The sequence below is a fragment of the Miscanthus floridulus genome, chromosome 15 (assembly GCF_019320115.1).
Source record: "Miscanthus floridulus cultivar M001 chromosome 15, ASM1932011v1, whole genome shotgun sequence".
NCBI classification, from domain to species: domain Eukaryota; kingdom Viridiplantae; phylum Streptophyta; class Magnoliopsida; order Poales; family Poaceae; genus Miscanthus; species Miscanthus floridulus.
The window spans coordinates 11,053,550-11,073,708 of NC_089594.1; the positions used below are offsets into that span (position 1 = coordinate 11,053,550).

General features: G+C 49.5%; 2 protein-coding genes across 15 annotated transcripts; both read right to left on the reverse strand.

Annotated features, from left to right (window-relative positions):
- Window positions 1–920: 920 nt before the first annotated feature.
- Window positions 921–5,414, reverse strand: LOC136508383 (uncharacterized). Of its 14 annotated transcripts, none has more exons than XR_010771953.1 (8): window positions 5,112–5,414; window positions 4,847–5,011; window positions 2,995–3,093; window positions 2,703–2,789; window positions 2,550–2,619; window positions 2,352–2,444; window positions 1,636–1,843; window positions 921–1,509 (listed from the first exon to the last, which is right to left on the reverse strand). XR_010771953.1 is itself a non-coding variant. In XM_066503052.1 (5 exons), exons 1-5 carry the CDS (start codon window positions 5,136–5,138, stop codon window positions 2,566–2,568), a joined length of 432 nt encoding a protein of 143 aa, XP_066359149.1. In that variant the 5' UTR covers window positions 5,139–5,414; the 3' UTR covers window positions 2,483–2,565. The 14 variants fall into 14 exon arrangements, 1 of the variants encoding a protein (XP_066359149.1); XR_010771950.1 differs by having other exon boundaries at window positions 2,352–2,448; XR_010771951.1 differs by having other exon boundaries at window positions 2,352–2,453.
- Window positions 5,415–10,533: 5,119 nt separating this feature from the next.
- LOC136508405 (uncharacterized) lies at window positions 10,534–13,202 on the reverse strand. The gene is made up of 6 exons (XM_066503072.1): window positions 13,047–13,202; window positions 12,571–12,717; window positions 11,772–11,980; window positions 11,360–11,557; window positions 11,216–11,275; window positions 10,534–10,980 (listed from the first exon to the last, which is right to left on the reverse strand). The coding sequence occupies exons 2-6, from the start codon at window positions 12,680–12,682 to the stop codon at window positions 10,822–10,824; spliced, it is 738 nt and encodes a 245-aa protein (XP_066359169.1). The 5' UTR covers window positions 12,683–12,717; window positions 13,047–13,202; the 3' UTR covers window positions 10,534–10,821.
- Window positions 13,203–20,159: the final 6,957 nt, after the last annotated feature.

Genomic DNA, 20,159 nt, shown 5'->3' on the forward strand with positions numbered 1-20,159 from the left:
TCTACTGCTCGAATTAGATTAAGGTCAAGTTATCGGCTTTACCTAAGGGTGATGTCCTTTGGGTAGATTCATTAAGTTACCAATCTTCCTGATGTTTTTATTGTCGTTAGATTGCAGCAACATTAACTTGCCCGGTCGAGATCGATTTAGATCGGCCTCATATCCTTTTAGTCCGTCGTTTGCCTTGCTACAACACGATATTTCTTACTCTGAGTGACGGGTTATGTTTCATCGGCTGTTCTACTTCGATCTTGATCATGTATAGTACACGGTTAAGACATGTATGATCTTAAAGATGTTTGCTGGTTAGTTAAATCTAATCTACAGTTCGCTATTATGGCTGTAACGATCCAGTTGATCCCGACTAATAGCATTTTAGATTGGAGGATACTAGTTGGTAGATTTGTTCTCGATCAAGCATGACCTTAACTGTTTGTTATGCCTACATCGGCTAAATAGCCGATCACCTATGCTTTAACGCCTACAGTATGTTTACATGATTCTGTTAAACGTGAATAAATCTGTCTACTTTAAAGGTTTGATTTGTTGTATTTATCACGGCTGCATCGATCCGGTCGAACCCCACTGTTAGATATAGCAGGTTAAGTCTGATGAGTTTATAGGTTTGTCCACGTAAAATAATCGATTGTTCACACGCTGTAGTCCCTCTTCACCTGAATCGGCTATTTTAGCCGATTCATCCGAGCCTTCACGTATAGCATGTCTTTCAAAAAGCCTATTGAAGTATAGATGTTTTTACGGATTCTTTGGGTTTAGTTTGTTATTATCATCATAGATGTCGTCAATCCGATCGAACCTCACTGTTGATGGTAACAAATTAGATTCAGAGTATTTGTAGGTCCATTTGTATCAGACAGTCGATTTGTTCGCATGTTATATCCTTTCTCGTTAGATTCATCGGCTCAATGCTTTATACTGGTAATATCTGCCTAGCTGATGATCTCACTTACATATACGTGTACTGTACCTGTCAATATAAAATCAATCGCTACCCACGAGCTTTACAGTCCATAACAGCCGATTTCTACACGTATCGACTATTTAGTCGATTTTCCCGTCTGACTGCTTTCGAAGCGGCACACTTAGAACTGTCTGGGCAAATACGAGTATGTTCCACCTTAAATTACTGATAAACTTTCTCTCCTTGTCAATTGCAGGGTCAAATTAACTGGCACATGTCGGGAGGAATACGCAGGATCGACTAACCCTGCGTTGAAGCCAAGCGGATCTCCGGGCTCATCCTAAGCAGATCCTTCTGGCTTGCTGTGTGTCGATATTTTCGTGTCGACAGTTTCACTTATGGTTTGATGTATCATAAGGTATTGGGGCTACTGAATAGAGTGAACGGAGAATAATCAATAGATGCAAAATACCAGTCAAAGTGAGCTGTCCCGCAAGAATAAAAACTGCTATAAAGCTGTTTATCAGAGCAAATGTTCTCCTTCTGGCCGTTGGGCTTGATATTGTAGTAGCAACTATCGTCACTTTCTGAAAATCATGGAGAAAAGGTAATTAGGGAGTAAAAGATGGCTCATTTGTATTATGATTATGACAGTGCAATAAAGAAACAAGCTCAATGATGCATGGCAATACACATATACAGAATAACCATACCTGAAAGTAAAATACAGATGAGACGACTGCACTTAACCAAAGAAACAGAGATATGTATATAAGGTAGGGTGATCGCAAGATCAGCCAGAAACCTTCAAACATTATGAAAAATTCAGATTTGGATTTTTGAGATTGGATAGCTGATCTAGGTGAAGTGGCCAGTGAAGACATTTCATCATCAGCCATGGTATTTGGAGATTGTCCTGCCCTGCAGTTAGCAACAGATTGGAATGTCTTAGATTGCAACCCGCGGATATGGGAAGCAGCAAAAGATAAAGTAAAATCATCAGTGAAGCCTATATATTTATTGCAAAAGCTGAGTTTTCTAATAGAGGTCTGAAATACAAATTGTCAATAGATTGTCACAAAGATATAGTTGATCATGAATAGAGGGAAAATGTTTGCGGCTCAAAGTTTGATAATGGAAAGCGACCCAGAAATGTTTTCTATAAAACATACAGATCAGGTCGAACTTATCAGGGAACTTATCAGGGAGACGAATGGATAACATGTAATTAGTGTCCAAAAGGATTTCATATTCAGCCGAAGCATGATTTCCATCATCAATACAAATTCCTTTTGATGAGAGAGCAGCAAGTTCCATCAAGAGTGAAGAAAATAGGAGCAGAACTGAGGAACAATTGGGAGATGTGAAGTCACATTCCATGAAACATTAGAAACTAATTCATTAATTTACTCAAGAGAATGATACATACATGGTCCCAGCCATGCCATACTTGCAGCAAACAATGAACCAAAAAGTTGCCCTAGCGTAGCACCAGCCCCAATAAAACCAAATAATCTTGAACCTGACTGAACTAAAAGAGAAATAAGAAACTGAAGAACAAGAAAAGGGTTGAACAGGCAGTAAGTAATAAGAACTACATGATTATTGGCGCAATAGTAAATGGTACCTCACTGTCCATGACATCAATTACCCTTGCCCAAGTTGACTGATATTGTAATGAGATTTAGCAAAGCAACCTTCAGATGAAGAGAGTTATTCAAATCAATTATCATCTTTGAGTCTTTAAAACATGAACAGTCGTCATTAGGAAAGGACATACCCAAAGAAACAAACTTATTCTCACAACTATGTAGAACCAGCTCTGATTTCTCCATCCTGCAGGTTTATCTGAACCTCCTTCACTTGACTTCATTATCAGACAAGAGAACAAAGGGCAACAACTCTTTTGTGTCAGGAATTGTTGCTCAAGATTCCAATAAAAGAAAATTTGATGCACATACAAAGTGGTGAAGTGAAAGAAGTATTCTTGGACAGTTAGTTTTCCAAATATTGCAAGGAATTGTGGTAATATTGATGGATATGGACAGCAAACGTTCATCGGCATCTATTACCTGGGAGGTAGTTCCTGACTGCCCCGGTGTAGAGGTATACCAAAGCACAAAAAATGCAAGAAGAGATATGCTGAAAAATCTGTGTATCATCACCAAAGCCTGAAAGAAGATATATACATGATAGAATTAGCTTGTATCATTATAAAAGAATAATTTCCACGTAATTTCTACTATGTAAATAGTTTTACAAGATTATCTAAATTCTGAAAATGGAAAAGTTCACTAAAAATGAAAGAAATAATAGATAAATCAAACAATCAATACTAAAGGGGAAAATCTTTGGCCAGTTTGGATCCTTAGAATTAGGTTGAATTGGAATCACTTTCCAAGGCCGGCCTGTTTGTCTGCCGCTTTGAATTGGAAACTGAGATTCTAGGCCTTTCCAGAGACCAAAACTTGGCCTGGTTCCAATTCTCAGGTTGAAAAACGGAATGTGGAAAACCAGATCACAGGGAGTTGACTCGTACACTGCAAGCTCTTTCTCTGCCATCGCCGACACCCCCCCTCCCCGACAACGCCGCCGCTCTTTCCCGGCCTCCCCATCGCACCCCCTTCGGAGACCTCCACCACCTCGCTCTCCTCGTCATGTCTGAGATGTGCTGCCTCCTCCTGCTCCCTCCATAGCCATTCAATCCCTTGTTTTGGAGTTTCAGATCTACGATCTTCACTTCGTTGGTTTGCGGCCCTCCTCGACGTTGTCTCGTCCTCCTTCGATATGGGGGTGTGCGAGTCTGAGGCCTCCCCCACGACGCCGACCCCCTTCTCGTCCTCCTCGCGGAGCTACACCCTCGTCTCGTCTTCTTCCCAGGACCCCCTTTGCTGTCGCTATTCTCGTCTCGCCCGCTCCTGTGTGTTAGCAGGGCGGCTCACATCCTGAAGCTTGTAGGGGCTGCTGTCGTGGCATCATGACGCGCCGTGGTGGTGGGAGGCTCCGGCTTGTTGCACCTCCTGTGCTACGAGCCGGGACTCCAGGGCCTGCTGTTTCTAGACGAAGTTCCTATCGGCAGCTGACAAGTCTCAGTTGTGGACGTTGCTGATTCAACTGCTGTGGGCTGGGATATCCATCTCGGCAGACAACTTGGCAGACAACTTGCAGATCAAATGCGGCACAATGATCGTATTTGCCAAGTGAGTACAGGGAGAGGGAGAGCTGTGATTGGAGATTCTGTATTTTAATCATCCAAACAACATTTGAAACTGATTCTTTGAAAAGGATTCCATGTGGAACCAAACAAAACATTTGAATTGAAACAAATTTTGAGTAACTCATTTCTTGCTGAATATGATTGCTAGAATATGATTCCTGGAATGAGTTTCATTTCCAGGGATCCAAACGGAGCCTAAAAGAAAAGGGCCATAATCATTCAACTAATTTTACTATTTGTACACTTATAAACAGCAAGTGCAGAAAATAAGTCGGTGTTTCAGGAACACTTTAAACAGCAATGCATAAAAGCAACACAAATAATGCCAAGAATCCCACAGACAAAGGAGGGCCAGGAGTCCACCTACATCTCGCAACATAATAACAAATACAAATATCCAATCTTTAGAGCTTAAACAGTAACAAATCCTAATTTTTGTGTACAATGAAACAAGAAACACAAATCAATCGTGAGGGAAATGATTGAACCAGACCAGGGGTGGAGCCAGCCATCAATTCCATTGTGCTCATCTCTATTGTATCAATGGGGTCATTGCTTGATTTCTATAGGATTAACAACACAATTTATAGGGACCAGCTGACCAGTACAGACCCACATTATCAATTTATCACCGGGGTTAATTTTATGATTCTCAAACTAATGGATGCGCCCAAGCTAGGAAAGGGAGGTGGCACGGACGGACGAACCTTGGGCTTGGGGATGGAGGGGAGGGAGAAGGCGAGGGAGGCGATGGGGGCAGCGACGACGGTGAGGAGGAGGGAGCCGGCGAAGAGGCCCCGGAGGGTGTCGAGCCCCAGGGAGATGGCGCCCTCGTCCCGCAGCGGCAGCACCACGAAGTAGGCGCTCAGGATCTGCGTCTCCAACACAAACAATTCAGCAGATGGCGTCACGTAACCTTGCAGGAACGGGGCCGGACGACTACGGCGAGAGATGGATCAAAGGTTGGCTTACGAAGAAGAAGGTGGCGGCCGCACTCATCAACGGCGGGATCTCGTGGGGGCGGACTGCCACGAGGGAAGCCACCGCCGCCTCGGCCGCTCCCGGATGAGCCGGCGAGGCGTCGCCATCCCCCTGCTCCTCTCCGGACGGCTTGGGCTGACTCTACTCTTCCGCATCCGCAGTCCCTATGACTCCTGCATCGGCCGGCTATGTGCTTGGGAGTCTGGGAAGAGCCATTGTTTATGCCCAAACTGACCAAAATTTCAATCTCATCAAAAGTGAAAGTGCATGATCAGGACATCATTTTAGGAGGAGGTGGCATTGCTTCCGTCGATCGAAGCAACCACTGAACGAAATGAGTCGTGCTGTTTTTGTCAGCGGATCAACGTCTCCAACGGCTAAGAGCGCCGAGTCTTCAGCATGCCCGCGTCCAACGCACTCCCGAACGGTTTCGCGCACTCAGCTCGCCAACTGCCTCCGCACAGCGCGCTCCGTCGCACACACACGCACGCCCAGTCTCCACGGCGCCCGCATCCTGTGTTCATCCACTCAGTGTATAGTGCGTGTGTGTTCATGGCCAAAGGCCCTTGTAACCTATATATGAAAACCATATACGATCAATACAAGCTGTCGAGTTGGCCTATACAATTCTACATGGTATCTTTCGCCTACGTTCTTCTTCTTCTTCCTTCAACTACTGCTTCCGCAAACCCCAGCCATGTCTGTCCACTCCGACTCCTCCGATGATGACTACGAAGTCATCCCTGCCAACGCCGATCGGATTCAGGGCATCTCCATTCGCCACCATGTCCCTGTCATCCTCGACATGGACGAAGGCAACTTCGGCCAGTGGCGTCTCTTCTTCGACTCTACCCTCTGCAAGTTCGGTCTTCAAGGCCACGTCCGCTACGTCACCACCGATGCGGACCGCACTGGCGACTGGCGCATGGTCGACGCCTGCGTCGTCAACTGGATCCTCGCCACGGTCTCCAAAGGCGTCTTCGACATCATCCGCCGTGACCGCCACGACGCGTTCACTCTCTGGAACGCCGTCATCGGCATCTTCCAGGACAACGAGCTGCAACGCGCCGTCTACCTAGAGGCCGAGCTGCGCACGCTGCAGCAAGGCGACATGACCATCAACGCCTACTGCACCAAGCTCAAGCGGCTCGCCGATCAGCTGCGCGACATCGGCCACCCCGTCTCCGAGCCGAGCCAAGTGCTCAACCTCCTCCGTGGCCTCAATCCGAAGTACCGCTACGTCAAGCCTGTCGTCACCTCCAAGTACCCGCCTCACACCTTCATGAGCGCGCGGTCCTTTCTCATTCTTGAAGAGCTCGGCGCCGATCACGATGCCAACACCGAGGCGACCCAGGCTCTTGCCGCCTCCCACGGTGACCGCCCCGGCGGATCCTCCGGCAACCACGGCTCGTCCTCCGGATCCACCGACGGCTCCTTCGGCTCTTCGGCACCGCGTGACAACAACCGCCGCAATTCTGGCGGCCGCCCCAACAATCGCGGCGATCGGCGCCGCGGGCGCGGTAACGGCGGCGGCTCGGCGCGCGGCGGCCACTCCTCCAACAACCAAACCGCCCAGGCCGCCCCGTACGCCGCCGGCTACAACCCGTGGCAGGGCATGGTGCAAGCTTGGCCCATGCCCTTCCGGGCCCCTGGCGCTGGCGTCTTGGGACCTCGGCCACCGTTCCAGCCTCAACAGGCCATGACGGCCGCTCATCATCAGCCGTCGTCCGGCGTTGCCAACCCCTACGACATGGCAGGCCTCTACGCCGCGCTCCACTCCGTCGGCGCGTCGTCCCAACCTCAGAGCACCTCCGATTGGTACTTTGACACCGGCGCTACATCCCACATGTCCTCCTCACCTGGTAACGTTCCCAACTCCGTTCTTCAACCTTTCTCTTCCAAAATCACAGTGGGCAATGGTGCTCAGATGCCGGTCACGCATCGCGCACAAACAGTCATTCCTACTGCCACCTCTCCACTACATTTGAATGATGTTCTTGTATCTCCTTCACTCATTAAAAACCTGATTTCAGTTCGTCGCCTCACACGCGATAATAATGTTTCTATTGAATTTGACCCCTCTGGTCTTTCCATCAAGGATCTAGCTTCCAGGGCGGAGATGCTCCGATGTGATAGCCGCGGTGATCTCTACCCTCTTCGCAAGCAACATCATCAGGCTCTCACAGCAGCTTCGGCGGCATCCCTGTGGCATCAGCGGCTGGGACATCCCGGTCTTCCAGTCACCTCTCAGATTTTACAGAATTTTTCATTCCAGTGTAATAAAGCTGATGCTCACTCATGTTCATCTTGTCGTTTGGGCAAGCATCACCGTTTACCATTTTCTAATTCAGTAACTCAGTCGTTTTTCCCTTTTCAACTTGTTCACTCTGATGTTTGGACTTCACCGACATTCAGTCATTCTGGGTTCAAGTACTATGTTGTTTTTCTAGATGACTATACTCATTACTTGTGGGCTGTGCCCCTCCGCAACAAGTCTGACGTCTTTCACACGATCAAATCCTTCATCTCATATGTACACACCCAGTTCAGACTGCCTATCCTCGCCTTCCAGACAGATAACGGTGGGGAATACGATTCCTCGGCCATGCGCCTGCTCCTTTCCTCCCACGGCATCCAGCTCCGCCTCTCGTGCCCGTATACGTCGCAGCAGAACGGCAAAGCCGAGCGTGTTCTTCGCACTACTAACGATTGTTTGCGCACTTTACTAATCCACAGTGCAGCTCCCTTGCCGTTCTGGGCGGAGGCCCTAGCCACGGCAGTGTACTTGATTAACAGGCGCCCATGCCGTGCTACCGGCACCACCACCCCCTACGCCCTCCTCTTCGGTGTTCCTCCTACTTATGACGAGCTCAAGGTGTTCGGGTGCCGGTGCTTCCCCAACCTGATCGCGACATCGCCTCACAAGCTCGCCGCTCGATCGACGCCGTGCGTGTTCATCGGCTACCCGGCTGATCACCGGGGCTACCGCTGCTTCAACCCCGACACCGGACGCGTCATCACCTCGCGTCACGTCACCTTCGACGAAGACGTCTTCCCGTTCCGCGACACCAGCAACGCCCCTGACGCTGCCCCACGTTCCTTGGGCTCCCGGTGTGACGCCTACGACGACGATGCGCCGTGCCCTCCGCCGCCCATGGGCGCGCCACCGTCCTTGGTCGCGGCACTGCCTCTTCACCCGCGTCGGCTGCGCACAGCTCGTGGCGCTCATCATCCGTCAACGTCGACCACGACACCTTTGTCACCACCGGCATTTCCTACAACCATGCCGAATGACCGTGCTCCATCACCGAGCTCTCCTTCGACACCGTCTGCGCCGACGTCGTCCACTACTGCGCCCGCGGGCCATCCGATGGTCACCCGTGCCCGCGCTGGCATTACCAAGCCCAACCCGAAGTATGCTTTGGCGGCCATGGGATCCATCTCTCCAATCCCTCGCAGTGTTCGCTCGGCTGTCAAGGATCCCCACTGGTATGCTGCGATGAAAGCCGAGTTCGATGCGCTCCAAGCCAACCAGACTTGGTCCCTCGTGCCGCGACCACCCGGTGCACGCGTGATCACTGGGAAGTGGGTGTTCAAGCATAAATTGAATCCCGACGGCACCCTCGAGCGCTACAAGGCTCGGTGGGTCGTTCGTGGGTTTAATCAACGCGCCGGAATTGATTTCGGTGAGACCTTCTCGCCGGTGATCAAGCCAGCCACCATTCGCACCGTTCTCACACTCATTGCAAGCAAGGGCTGGCCGGCGCATCAGCTGGATGTCTCAAATGCGTTCCTGCATGGCAACTTGCGTGAACGTGTCTACAGTCAGCAACCGGCCGGGTTCGTCGATCCAGCTCGGCCGAACGACGTCTGTCTCCTAACACGGTCGCTCTACGGACTCCGTCAAGCTCCCAGGGCGTGGTTCGAGCGCTTCGTCGCGCACGTCACCTCCCTCGGCTTCATTCAGTCCAAAGCCGATACGTCCCTGTTCGTCTACAGCAAGCACGGCTCCACGGCATACCTCTTACTCTACGTCGACGACATGATCTTGTCTGCGTCAACAACCGAGCTGCTCCGCCGTATCATCAAACGCCTACATGATGCCTTCGCCGTCAAGGATCTGGGACCAGTTCACCACTTCCTCGGCATCAACGTTCGTCGCAATGCCACTGGATTTTTCCTTTCGCAGGCCCAGTATGCCGAGGACTTGCTGGAACGCGCCGGGATGGCGAACTGTAATTCAGTTCTCACACCGGCTGACACGAAGCCTAAGGCATCCACAACTGAAGGCACACCGGTCGCTGATGTAACATCTTATCGGAGTCTTGCAGGTGCTCTCCAATACTTGACGATCACGCGACCTGACATCGCGTACGCCGTGCAACAAGTTTGCCTGCATATGCACGCGCCGCGTGATGTGCACATGACTATGCTGAAGCGCATCCTGCGGTACATCAAGGGCACGGCTACTCTCGGCGTCCAGCTTCGAGCCATCAGCACGCCGACGATCTCAGCCTACTCGGACGCGGACTGGGCGGGTTGCCCGGACACCCGTCGGTCCACGTCGGGGTTCTGCGTCTTCCTCGGCTCCTCGCTCATTTCATGGTCGTCCAAGCGGCAAACTACGGTGTCCCGATCCAGCGCGGAGGCGGAGTACCGCGCGATCGCCAACGCCGTCGCCGAATGCTCCTGGCTTCGACAACTCCTCGGTGAGCTGCTTTGCAAGGTGCCCACAGCGACGGTGGCGTTTTGTGACAATATATCCTCGGTGTACATGTCTCGGAACCCAGTCCACCATCGGCGCACCAAGCACATAGAACTGGACATCCATTTTGTCAGGGAAAAGGTCGCCGTCGGTGAACTTCGTGTCACCCATGTTCCGAGCGCACGGCAGCTAGCGGACGTCTTCACCAAAGGGCTTCCCTCCGCGCTCTTCTTCGACTTCCGCGACAGTCTCTCCGTCACGAACGGCGACGTCAAGACTGAGGGGGGGTGTCAGCGGATCAATGTCTCCAACGGCTAAGAGCGCCGAGTCTTCAGCATGCCCGCGTCCAACGCACTCCCGAACGGTTTCGCGCACTCAGCTCGCCAACTGCCTCCGCACAGCGCGCTCCGTCGCACACACACGCACGCCCAGTCTCCACGGCGCCCGCATCCTGCGTTCATCCACTCAGTGTATAGTGCGTGTGTGTGTTCATGGCCAAAGGCCCTTGTAACCTATATATGAAAACCATATACGATCAATACAAGCTGTCGAGTTGGCCTATACAATTCTACAGTTTTGATGGAAGTTTCTGTTTTCTCTGAAATCTCTCGTTCGTACTCTGAAATCTCTCGTTCGCACTCTGAAATCTGCAACCTTTGATGCAAACAAAATAGAATACTGCAGCATCTGCAGTTTACACGCCACCAGTGCTGAAATTTTCTGGATATATAATAAATTGATTGTCTGCATCCGTAGCTTAAGACAATGTGTTTATTTTGATACAAATGTTTTACCCTTCATCCCTCTGGATGTCCATAAAAAATTACTTAAGACGACGTGATTATTATGATACAAGATGAAAAGAATGCAGGGCACAAGACACGTCCTTCATCATGCATTTATATATGACAATTATATATATGTACAACACGGCACTTGGACACACTATTTCCAACCACCGCTAAACGCTTCGCGTGTTCTTCTCCAACCTTCAATTCAAGCATCACTCAGCAACGCTCCCTGCAAGACTGAGCTGAAAGTCTTCTTCTGGCTGGCTGGACACGCCTGTAGGAGCGCGCAAACATCATTCTTCTCCAGGAACTTCTCACCGTTCACCAGGACGAGGGGAATGTATTGCAGGACCAGCTTCTTGCACTGCCAGCACGAAAACAAGATTAGCCCATGCCATTGCATATCATGTCATCGCAAATCAACTGAGCAAGAAAACGATTCCCAATATAAGTTGTGCATGATCATATCTGTTTTTTTTTTTTTAAGAATTAGCGTTTCTGCAAATCATTCAGATTTTTTATATGACAGGAAAGTAAATCTGTCATATAGTGAGTTGAGGGGTGAAAAGTTTACACACATCAAAAGCCAAATAGCTTACCTGCTGAACATGACCTTCGATCTTATTGCACTCCTTGATAAGAATCTGAATTATCTCAAGCTGCAGACATCAATCAAGTGGAAAATGTCAGACACAGAATGGCAACTCATGGTAGGGAACAAGTAAATGACGCGAAACTATTACCTCCGCATCTGGATCTTTCAGTTTGGACATAATTTCATCAAGCAGATGGTGGCAGAACACACATGTGCTGTTACTTCTCACACCGGAGAAAATAGCCGTGTCCCTGCACAGGCCATACTGTTTACAGAACGCTTCTGGTTTGATCTCGGTAATCTTGGCAAACAGGAGAGTTGCATAAGAGTCCATCAATTCAACACACTGCAGAGATAGGGAAGTTGTTAGAGAAAATTACAGTAAACCCACATAGTATATTATTTAATTTTAGGCAGCACCTTCCCAGCACGGTATATAGTATGGAAACCAAATGTTTATGTATTTAATATCTTGCAACCGTGCCAATATTTTAATTTTCTACAATACATACACATCTATAGTTATATAAGAATAAACAAAATATGTTCAAGATGATCACCTTCTCTTCAAAGGAGAATGACTTAGAGCAAGCGTCATGAAGGAATTCCATGACCTTATCTTGTGTCTGTTTCTCGCTGAGATAACTGACAGCTTCGCCCGTGAAGTTTTCACAGGCTGAGCATAGTGGGCCGCTACCCTTGAGATGGACAGGAATCTTGGTTGAAGAAATTTGTTCCTTCAAGGTCGAGCCATGATCTGGGAGTTCAACTACACAAGATGAAGAAAAAGTGAGAAGGCAATAAACTGGGTATGATCCAATCTGCAGGCAAAAGATCCAGCACTACTAATAAGGAAAGGATGTTTCATGGGTTGCAGTGGATGGATGCCATGCTGAGCCTATGGTATGTTATGTAGTATCTATATATGCCACCCAAGCAATTGGCATAGGAGGATCAGAAAATAAAACATGCTTAATTTCAACTTATCTAGTAATCATGTTAACTGTTTAGTACCCTAAACATCTAGACATACGACCACTGCACCTTTTGGGTAAAGGAGATGTACAATTGTACATAAGCAAACCAGCATGACATGATGATATTTTCTATCTATGAAATAACAGTAGTAACAAAGAGTGCGACCAACGGTGATTATAGTTTTGCAGCGTAAGTAAGTCAACGGTGCTGATATGGAGTCCCTGAGTGAGAACATAATGAATTGATGATACTTTCTATGAAATAACAGAAACAAATAGTGCAACCAACGGTGATTATAGTTTTGCAGCATAAGAGTAAGTCAACGGTGCTGATATGGAGTCCCTGAGTAAGAAGACAACACAAGGATGCCAAGTCTGTTACCAGCATCGTTGGACTGTGCAGCAGGTGCAAGACGCCTGGCCTCTGCAGCAGGTCCCCAGGCGGCGACGAGCAGCAAGAGGAGCGCGAGACAGAAAGGCGCTTTGGAACCCATCTGTATGGTGAACTGGCGATGCTTTCCTTGTCAACCTGCCATGGGAAGAAATACATCACATACAGTACAGACTACAGAGCTTCAAGAAAACCAGTTAATTTCGGTTAGCCGGGAACCGAGGGCAGCCCCCTTCCAGATCCAGCAGAACACGGGGAACCAACCCCGGCGAGAGATCGACTGGGAAGCCGATCGGCAAGGGAGGGCGGGGGAACGGAGAGCAACCGAGGAAGGGGGCCAATCAGTCAAGCAAACAAATCGAGCAAGGGAGGAGAACCCCAAAAATCGTCGGCGAGATTCACAGATTACGGACTGGGTGGGGAACAAAAAAAAACAGCGATTTGAAGAAGAGGAAAGGTCGCCTCACCTGAAAGTCGAGACGGAACCAATCAATCGAATCGAGTCGAGGAGCAGCGATCCCGGACGCGGGCGGAACTAGAACTTCACCGTGCGCGCGCGGCTGTTAATTAATATGGGGGCGGGCGGGCGGCGGTGGGCGGTGCCGCGGTGGCGATTTCCTGTCCTTGTCGGCTCCGGTTGGTTGGTCGTTGCTGTTGCGTACCGGATTCCGGTTCCGTAACGTGGGGACATTTAACTTTTCACCGTTACAACAGACGGCTAGTATTGATATAGCACTCTTAGAATTGGCACAATGATTTTAGCAGAAAAAAGAGAAAAACAATATAAAATTACCAGTTTTACTCACGTGGTATGCCAACACCTCACGCCAGCGTGGATCTGAGTCAGCAGCCCCATGTCAAATGACCGCCCCTGCCCCTAGTGTCTTTCTTTGTCTCCCACTGGGCCCACTCGTTCCTCCCGTCGCGCCACCGGAGACGAGTTGTCACACGCCTCCACGCCGCTGCCGGCCGAGTCACCGTAGACCTCCACGGTCCACGCAGCCGCAGGCCAATCACCCCACGCTGTAGCAGCACTGAGGCAGCTGCAGCAGCACTGTTGCCTCAGGACGTCGCTGCAGTCCTCTCACGCCGTGCAGTAGCGCACTTCAGCACAAGGCCATGCCGCTGCAGCACTCCTATGCGTGAAGCAGGATGATGAGTTCCAAAGCAAGAATGCATTATATCCACAAAAAAATAAAAGCACTTGAAGATCACACAATTGTTAACCGGATAAGCACAATTCATCACGTCACCGCAGTTCATGGGGGAAAGCAGAAAAGGCAGTGAGGACCGGACGATGCCAGCCCGACATGGTGAAGTCGTACTTGCGGGGGACCAGCGCGGCGCTCCTCGACGACGGTGTCCCGCCGTCCGCCCGTCTCCGAGATGACGGCGGGCTGCTTGGTGGTGTCGCGGCGTCGTGAGCAGGTCTCCCCTCCAGGCGCAGGGCCTGCCCCCGGCGCGGGTGTGCTGTGCAGTTCGTCATGTGACGCGATTGCAATGGCAGCCGCAAGGTGCTCGACGCTGAGCGCAAGGAGACAGCGCCGTTGTTCGAGTTGAGCTCCTGCTCGACAACCACAAGCATCACCACGCACGTGCAGGATGCACACGCTGGGCAGGAGCTCGTCGCTGCGTGGTTGCTGCCGTGGACGACGAGGAGTTCAACAGAGAGCTGGACGCTGCCGCAGTCATCGCGGGAACGCGCGCAGGCAGCCTTGCCCCGCCTCTGCCACCGCCTCCTTGGCCGCGTAGACGCCCACGCCGTCGATGTGCACGCACCGCACACGTGCGCGTGGGGGAAGGCCCCCGCTGGCCGGGCCAATGGCCGCCGTCGCCAGTGCGCGCGGGCAGCCACGTCAGCGCCCTCAGGAGGAGCATCATGGCCAGCACGCTGGTGTCGTGCAGGTGGAGGAGATCATCTATGGCCGCCATCCGCTGCACGCACCGGTGGCGGCGGCGGCCGCCGCCACCATCCACCCCTGCAGAGCGAAGCCGGTGTCGTGCAAATAGAGCTCGACGGAGGGGAGGTCGTGCAACGTGTCGAACGTCGAGCTGAGCTGTGCGCATGACGAGGGCCACGTCGTCGGCTGCTCCGTGTCTGTGGACTGCCCCAGACAGGGCGTGCGCGCCCCGGTCGCTCCACCTGTGCAAGCTTGGCAATGTGTCGAAGCTTGGCAACGTGCAGGAAAGCCTGCCCGACCTGTAGCCCCACGGCTACAGCATGTTGATCAGGGCCTACTCCAAGCGAGAGTGCGCGGTGCTCGCCCTGAGAGTGTTCGACGAAATGCGCGTCTCGTGGGTGGAGAGGAAGAGGGTGGAGATGGAGAGGGCAGAGGCAGGAGGGACATTTCACACGTCCCGCTGACTCGAATCCATGCTAACGTGAGGAGTTGGCGTGTCACGCGAGCAAAAATGGTATTTTTGTAGCCGTTTTCTCTCTCTACTATTAAAACCGTAGCGCCAATTCTGAGAGTGCTATCTTAAGAATCGTCATTCGTTATAATGGTAAAAAGTTAAATATCCGGTTCTATTGAGGTCGTTTGGCAAGCCAAGAAACAGAGGGTACAGGCCCGGTCCGGCCCAATTTGTCCAGCCTGCCAAGCCCACCGGACAACCCACTAGTGTTTGTGTCTCAGACAAGCGCTATCTTTTCTCTAGCTAAACTCTCGCCTTGCTAGCTATCTTGTGCCGTCGTCCCCTTCAAACTCTGTAATATTTTCTGTCCTTCAAGACGAATAGAGTAAAAATCTCGTTTCGGAAAATGAAGAAATCACCGACCAATCAGTACTTATACTACGCTAGTGTAATAAACTGTAAATTCATATAATCTTCTGTAACTAAATAAAAGATCCTTGTTAGCTTATTTTAATGGCTTCTCTTTGAATCACGTCATCTAAATGGTCACACAACCATCGACACAACCATCGCCCTGTTCGTTTGGGCTTGTTTAGCTGATAAGCCATTGCTGAAAGTACTGTTGGCTGATTTGGTGTAAGAGAAAAATATTGTTCGTTGATTGAAAAAATACAGCTTATAAACCAGATAAACCCAAGCGAACAGGGCGCATAAGTCCATGTGTAGTTGCAGCTGAACCGTCCCTACCGTTTGTGTTTACACCTTAAGCAGTGCCGGCTCTCCATTCTCAAACGTCGCTAACAGTCATTTATGTCGGTTGGTAACCAATTATTCTCATATTAATGGTGATTATTCTTATCTCCTAAACGGTAGGTCAATTACCTTAATACTGTGATTACGTGGCTAATTACTTACCATAGCTACGATGTGTGTATATATTGGGATGAGACGTCGTCCTCAGAACACACAATTCATCTACTCCTCGTGCCACAGTGTTGCGCCATCTCCATCTTCCCCATCCCGCCATCGACGTGTCATCGACGCCGGGAGAGCAGGTCTCTGAAGCCTACGTCCCTCGTGTCCCTGCACGGGGTAGGGGTCGTTTCAAGTTTTTGGGAAGTGGTGTCGCGACTGTCGCTGAACGTCTTCTTCCTCTACGCCGGTGTCCGCAGGTATCCATCGACGGTTGTCTACTTTTGCGCCATTTCTAGTACCGACAATCCCACCGTAAAAAATGTCTACCTTTTCTGTCGTTGGTTCCTGTGTTCCTTCTATTACTAGCATTAGTGTATTTGAGTTCGTCTCATACCATAGTGGTAGAGTCTTTGTTTTAAGATCCACTAAGATATTTTTAATTATGTTGAATCGCACATCTATAATACATGTTGTTGTTCTTTTTCTTAGTACTAGAATTAATTTCATCACTAAATTGCTATTATTTCCAACACCTCCGTTGCACCAGGAGGGCTACCTGTGCGAGTTGGAGGAGGCGTGGGAGAACGCGCGGCAGCAACCTGAGGAGTGGAGGCGGAAGGAGTCATAGTAGCGGCGGCCCTGTGTCTCGATCTCTCGGTTGAGTCCGTGGCGGCGTCCTGCCATGCTTTCCTTGGCGACGGCAAGCAGGCGAGGGAAGTGCGCCTAGAGCTGGAGGCTGAAGCAATGATGCGACACTCTTCTCCAATATTCAATATTATTAGGACTGTTTGGATCCTTTCGTTTTGGAGAAATTGGAATCTGCTTAATGGATTAGACCATTTGGCTTGGAATTTGACATTCTGCAACTTTCCAAGTTCACATATAAGCCTATCTGAAAGGTCCTTGTGTAGTTTTGGTAATTGAGTGAGAACCTAGGTGGACTAATTGTGTTTATATGAGATACACAGGTGATTAGTTCACAGGTACATATGTGTGAGCAACATATGCCATGAAGGTGAAAATGGCGCGGAGATGTTGCAAAGCTCACACATGTGATGATGAAGGAGCTCATTGCAAATGAGACATGACATTGAGTCAAGTGATCAAGGTGGAGAAGATCAAGACATGACTTGGCTTGATGGACCGGCTGCAAGCGTGAAGGGCAAGTTGGAGGCTTTGGAGCGATGGATCACGTGGCGGTGAAGCTTAAGCAAGACTTGGCGCCGATGGATGAAGGCAACGGTGAAAATCAAGTGAAGTCAAGATCGATGAACCAATATGATCACATGATGACATGAAGTGGATCATATCATTGTTGATCATGTTGGTGCATGTGTTGCATCAACATTGGAGGAGATGGAATGGAATGCGCAAGGCAAAAGTATAACCTAGGGCATTTCATTTCACCGGTCATAGGTGTGTAGAGAAGTTGATGATAGGGTTTAGGATAGATGGACGTACTATCAAGAGGGGCAAACTTGTTTGTATATCGGTCATCTAGTGCCACTCGAGTGATCTAACTTTGCATCGTCGCTAGGATCGAGTGGCGTGGCAAGTTGAGTGGCTAATCCTTTGGGAAATGATTGTGAAAATGCTAACACACATACACATGGTGGTGTACACTTGGTGATGTTAGCACATTTACAAAGGAGATGAAGTTGGAGTTGATGTGGATTAACTCGGCGATGAAACGGAGGCGAGAAGGGTTCGAAACTCCATCGGCGGAGTGTCCGCCCATAGAGTGCGGATAGTCCGACGATGCCATCGATGCCCTATACAGAAAACATAGGGTTTTGTAGAACTGATCGGACGCTGGCCTCGGCAGGACCGGCGCATCCGGTCAGTGGCAGCAGTGAGCGTGCGGTCTCGGTCTCGTGACTGGACGCTAGCGCAAAGAGTGACCGGACGCCTAGGGTCTGTGTCTGGTTAGTGTTGACGTAGGCGGTGCTGGAGTTAGGCGCGTGGGCACAGAAGTGATTAGACACTGGTCTACGTCTGGTCATGGTGGACTGGACGTGTCTGGTCGCAAAACAGAGGCTCGGGGAGCTCTCTGGAAATGACCGAACTCAGGCGCAGCAGCGTTCGGTCATTCACTGTGCAGCGTCCGGTCGCAACTCAACCGTTGAGATCGGGTGGCTCCAGTTGAACGCAGAGCAACACGTGGATGGCGTAGAGCGACCGGACGCTGGCAGGGTGCGTCCAGTCGATCTGACCGGAGCGTCCGGTCGTCCTGAAATTTGCCTAGTGAAGGGGTAACGGCTAGTTTAGCCCATGGGGCTATAAATAGAAGGTAGTCTCGGCCATGGCTTATGCTGAGCACCTTGGGGGACTTTGTGTCCATGCTTGAGAGTGCTTGGGAGCCCTCCATCTCATATATGCTTGATAGTGATCATTCGATTGTGTGAGAGAGCGATTGTAGTGCGATTGCATTGAGTGGCACTAGGTGATCGAGTTGCAAGCCGGTGGTGCTTGTTACTCTTGGAGGTTGCCACCTCCTAGACGGCTTGGTCGTGGTCTCCGTCGAAACCCACAAGAAGCTTGTGCGGTGCTCTGGAGAAGAGCTTTGTGAGGGGCATTGTGCTCGCCCCGTGGGAGCCACGAAGAGCAACTGTAGTAAAGCGTGTCATTGAGCTACCCTCACTTTCGGGGTAGGTTCTTGCGGTGCCCGATGTGCGGGCTTGGCGGGTGATGCCAATTAGCCGCTGAACCACCAAGTGAGCGGTCGACACAACGGGGACATAGCGTGTTGGCAAGCACGTGAACCTCGGGAGAAAATCACCGTGTCAACCTTGTTCTTCCCGTTGGTTTGAAATCCCTTTACACAAGCTTGTGATTACTTTTATATACATTGTGCTTGTGTAGTTGCTCTTGTAATTAGTTAGCTTGTGTAGCTCACTAGTTACCTTCTTGCTTGTGTAGCATAGAAGTAGCTCCCGTGCGTGGCTAATTTGGTTTGTGTAACCTTGTTAGTCACATTGCTTAGTTTGTGTAGCTAAGTATTTGCGCTCTCTAATTTGGCATTGGTTGCCTTGTTTTTTAGCATTGCTAGTGAGCTTAGTTGGCTTTGTGCTTTTGCTTACTAGCATGTGTAGGAGCTCCCTCATTGCTTGAAGTACTAGTGGCATAGGTTTATGTGACCTTGCTCCTAGAATTGGTTAGGTGAGCTCTAGCTAGCCCGGCACCTTTGTTGCTTAATTAGGATCTTAGCAAGGTGTTAGAGAACAAAGATAGAGGGGTGTAGTCTTGACTAGACCGATAGTATTAATTCCGCACTTGTTTCAGTTAGCCGACGCGATTAATTTTAGAAAGGACTATTCACCCCCCTCTAGTCTGCCATCTTGACCCTACATGTGGTATTGGAGCGAGGTCTTTCATTTGTGGTCTTCACCGACCCGAGAGGATGACTTCTAGTGGGCTAGATGTTTGTGAGACACACATTTTTTATGGCACAAACTTTGCACTTTGGAAAAATCACATGCTTGATCATTTTCATGCAAAAGGACCTAAGTTTTGGTGGATTGTCACTAGTGGTCTCACTCATGTCTTGGATCATAGAAATCTCACCAAAGCTCAAAAAGCTCAAAGAGTTCTCTATGAACTTGATGCACATGCTTGTTGTGTTTCTAATGGATGCTTTGAGTTTTGATTTGATGAAACAAGTAAACATCACAGGAACCGCTCGTGAGATATGGGAGTCCATCAAGGGCACCTTCGGTGATTCGTCCACATGGGATGATGGCAAATTCAAGAAGGTGGATGAGCCCAAGAAGGAGGCGTATCAGTGTGTCGAGCATGATCACAATTTGGTGATTGTGAAAGATTGCTCCACCTCATGGTCAAGTGATGATGATGATGATGATTGATTCACTATAAGTTCACTTGACAAGGTTGATGATGATGCCACAAGTGTTGCACATGAAGATTCTACCTCAAGCACACTTGGTGGTGATCTTGACGACGTTGGTTCATGCTCAAGCCATGACGATGATGCTACTACAAGCTCTCCTACTACACCACATTGTTTCATGTCATAAGGTGACACCAAGGTATCAAATAATAATGTGGTTGATCATGTTGATTCATATGATGAGCTTGTTAGTAGACTTGCTAGCATGACCATGTCTTTAGAAAATGAGAAAGCTAAAACAATGAAATTAGAAAATGAAAACTCATTTCTAAAGAGCTCTTGTGAAGAACATAAAAAATTACTTGATGCTTTTAAATCTTCACATGAGCTAAAATTGAATCATGAGACACTACTTGCATCTCATGAAGAATTATTAGAACAACATGCTTCTCTCATTAAAGTG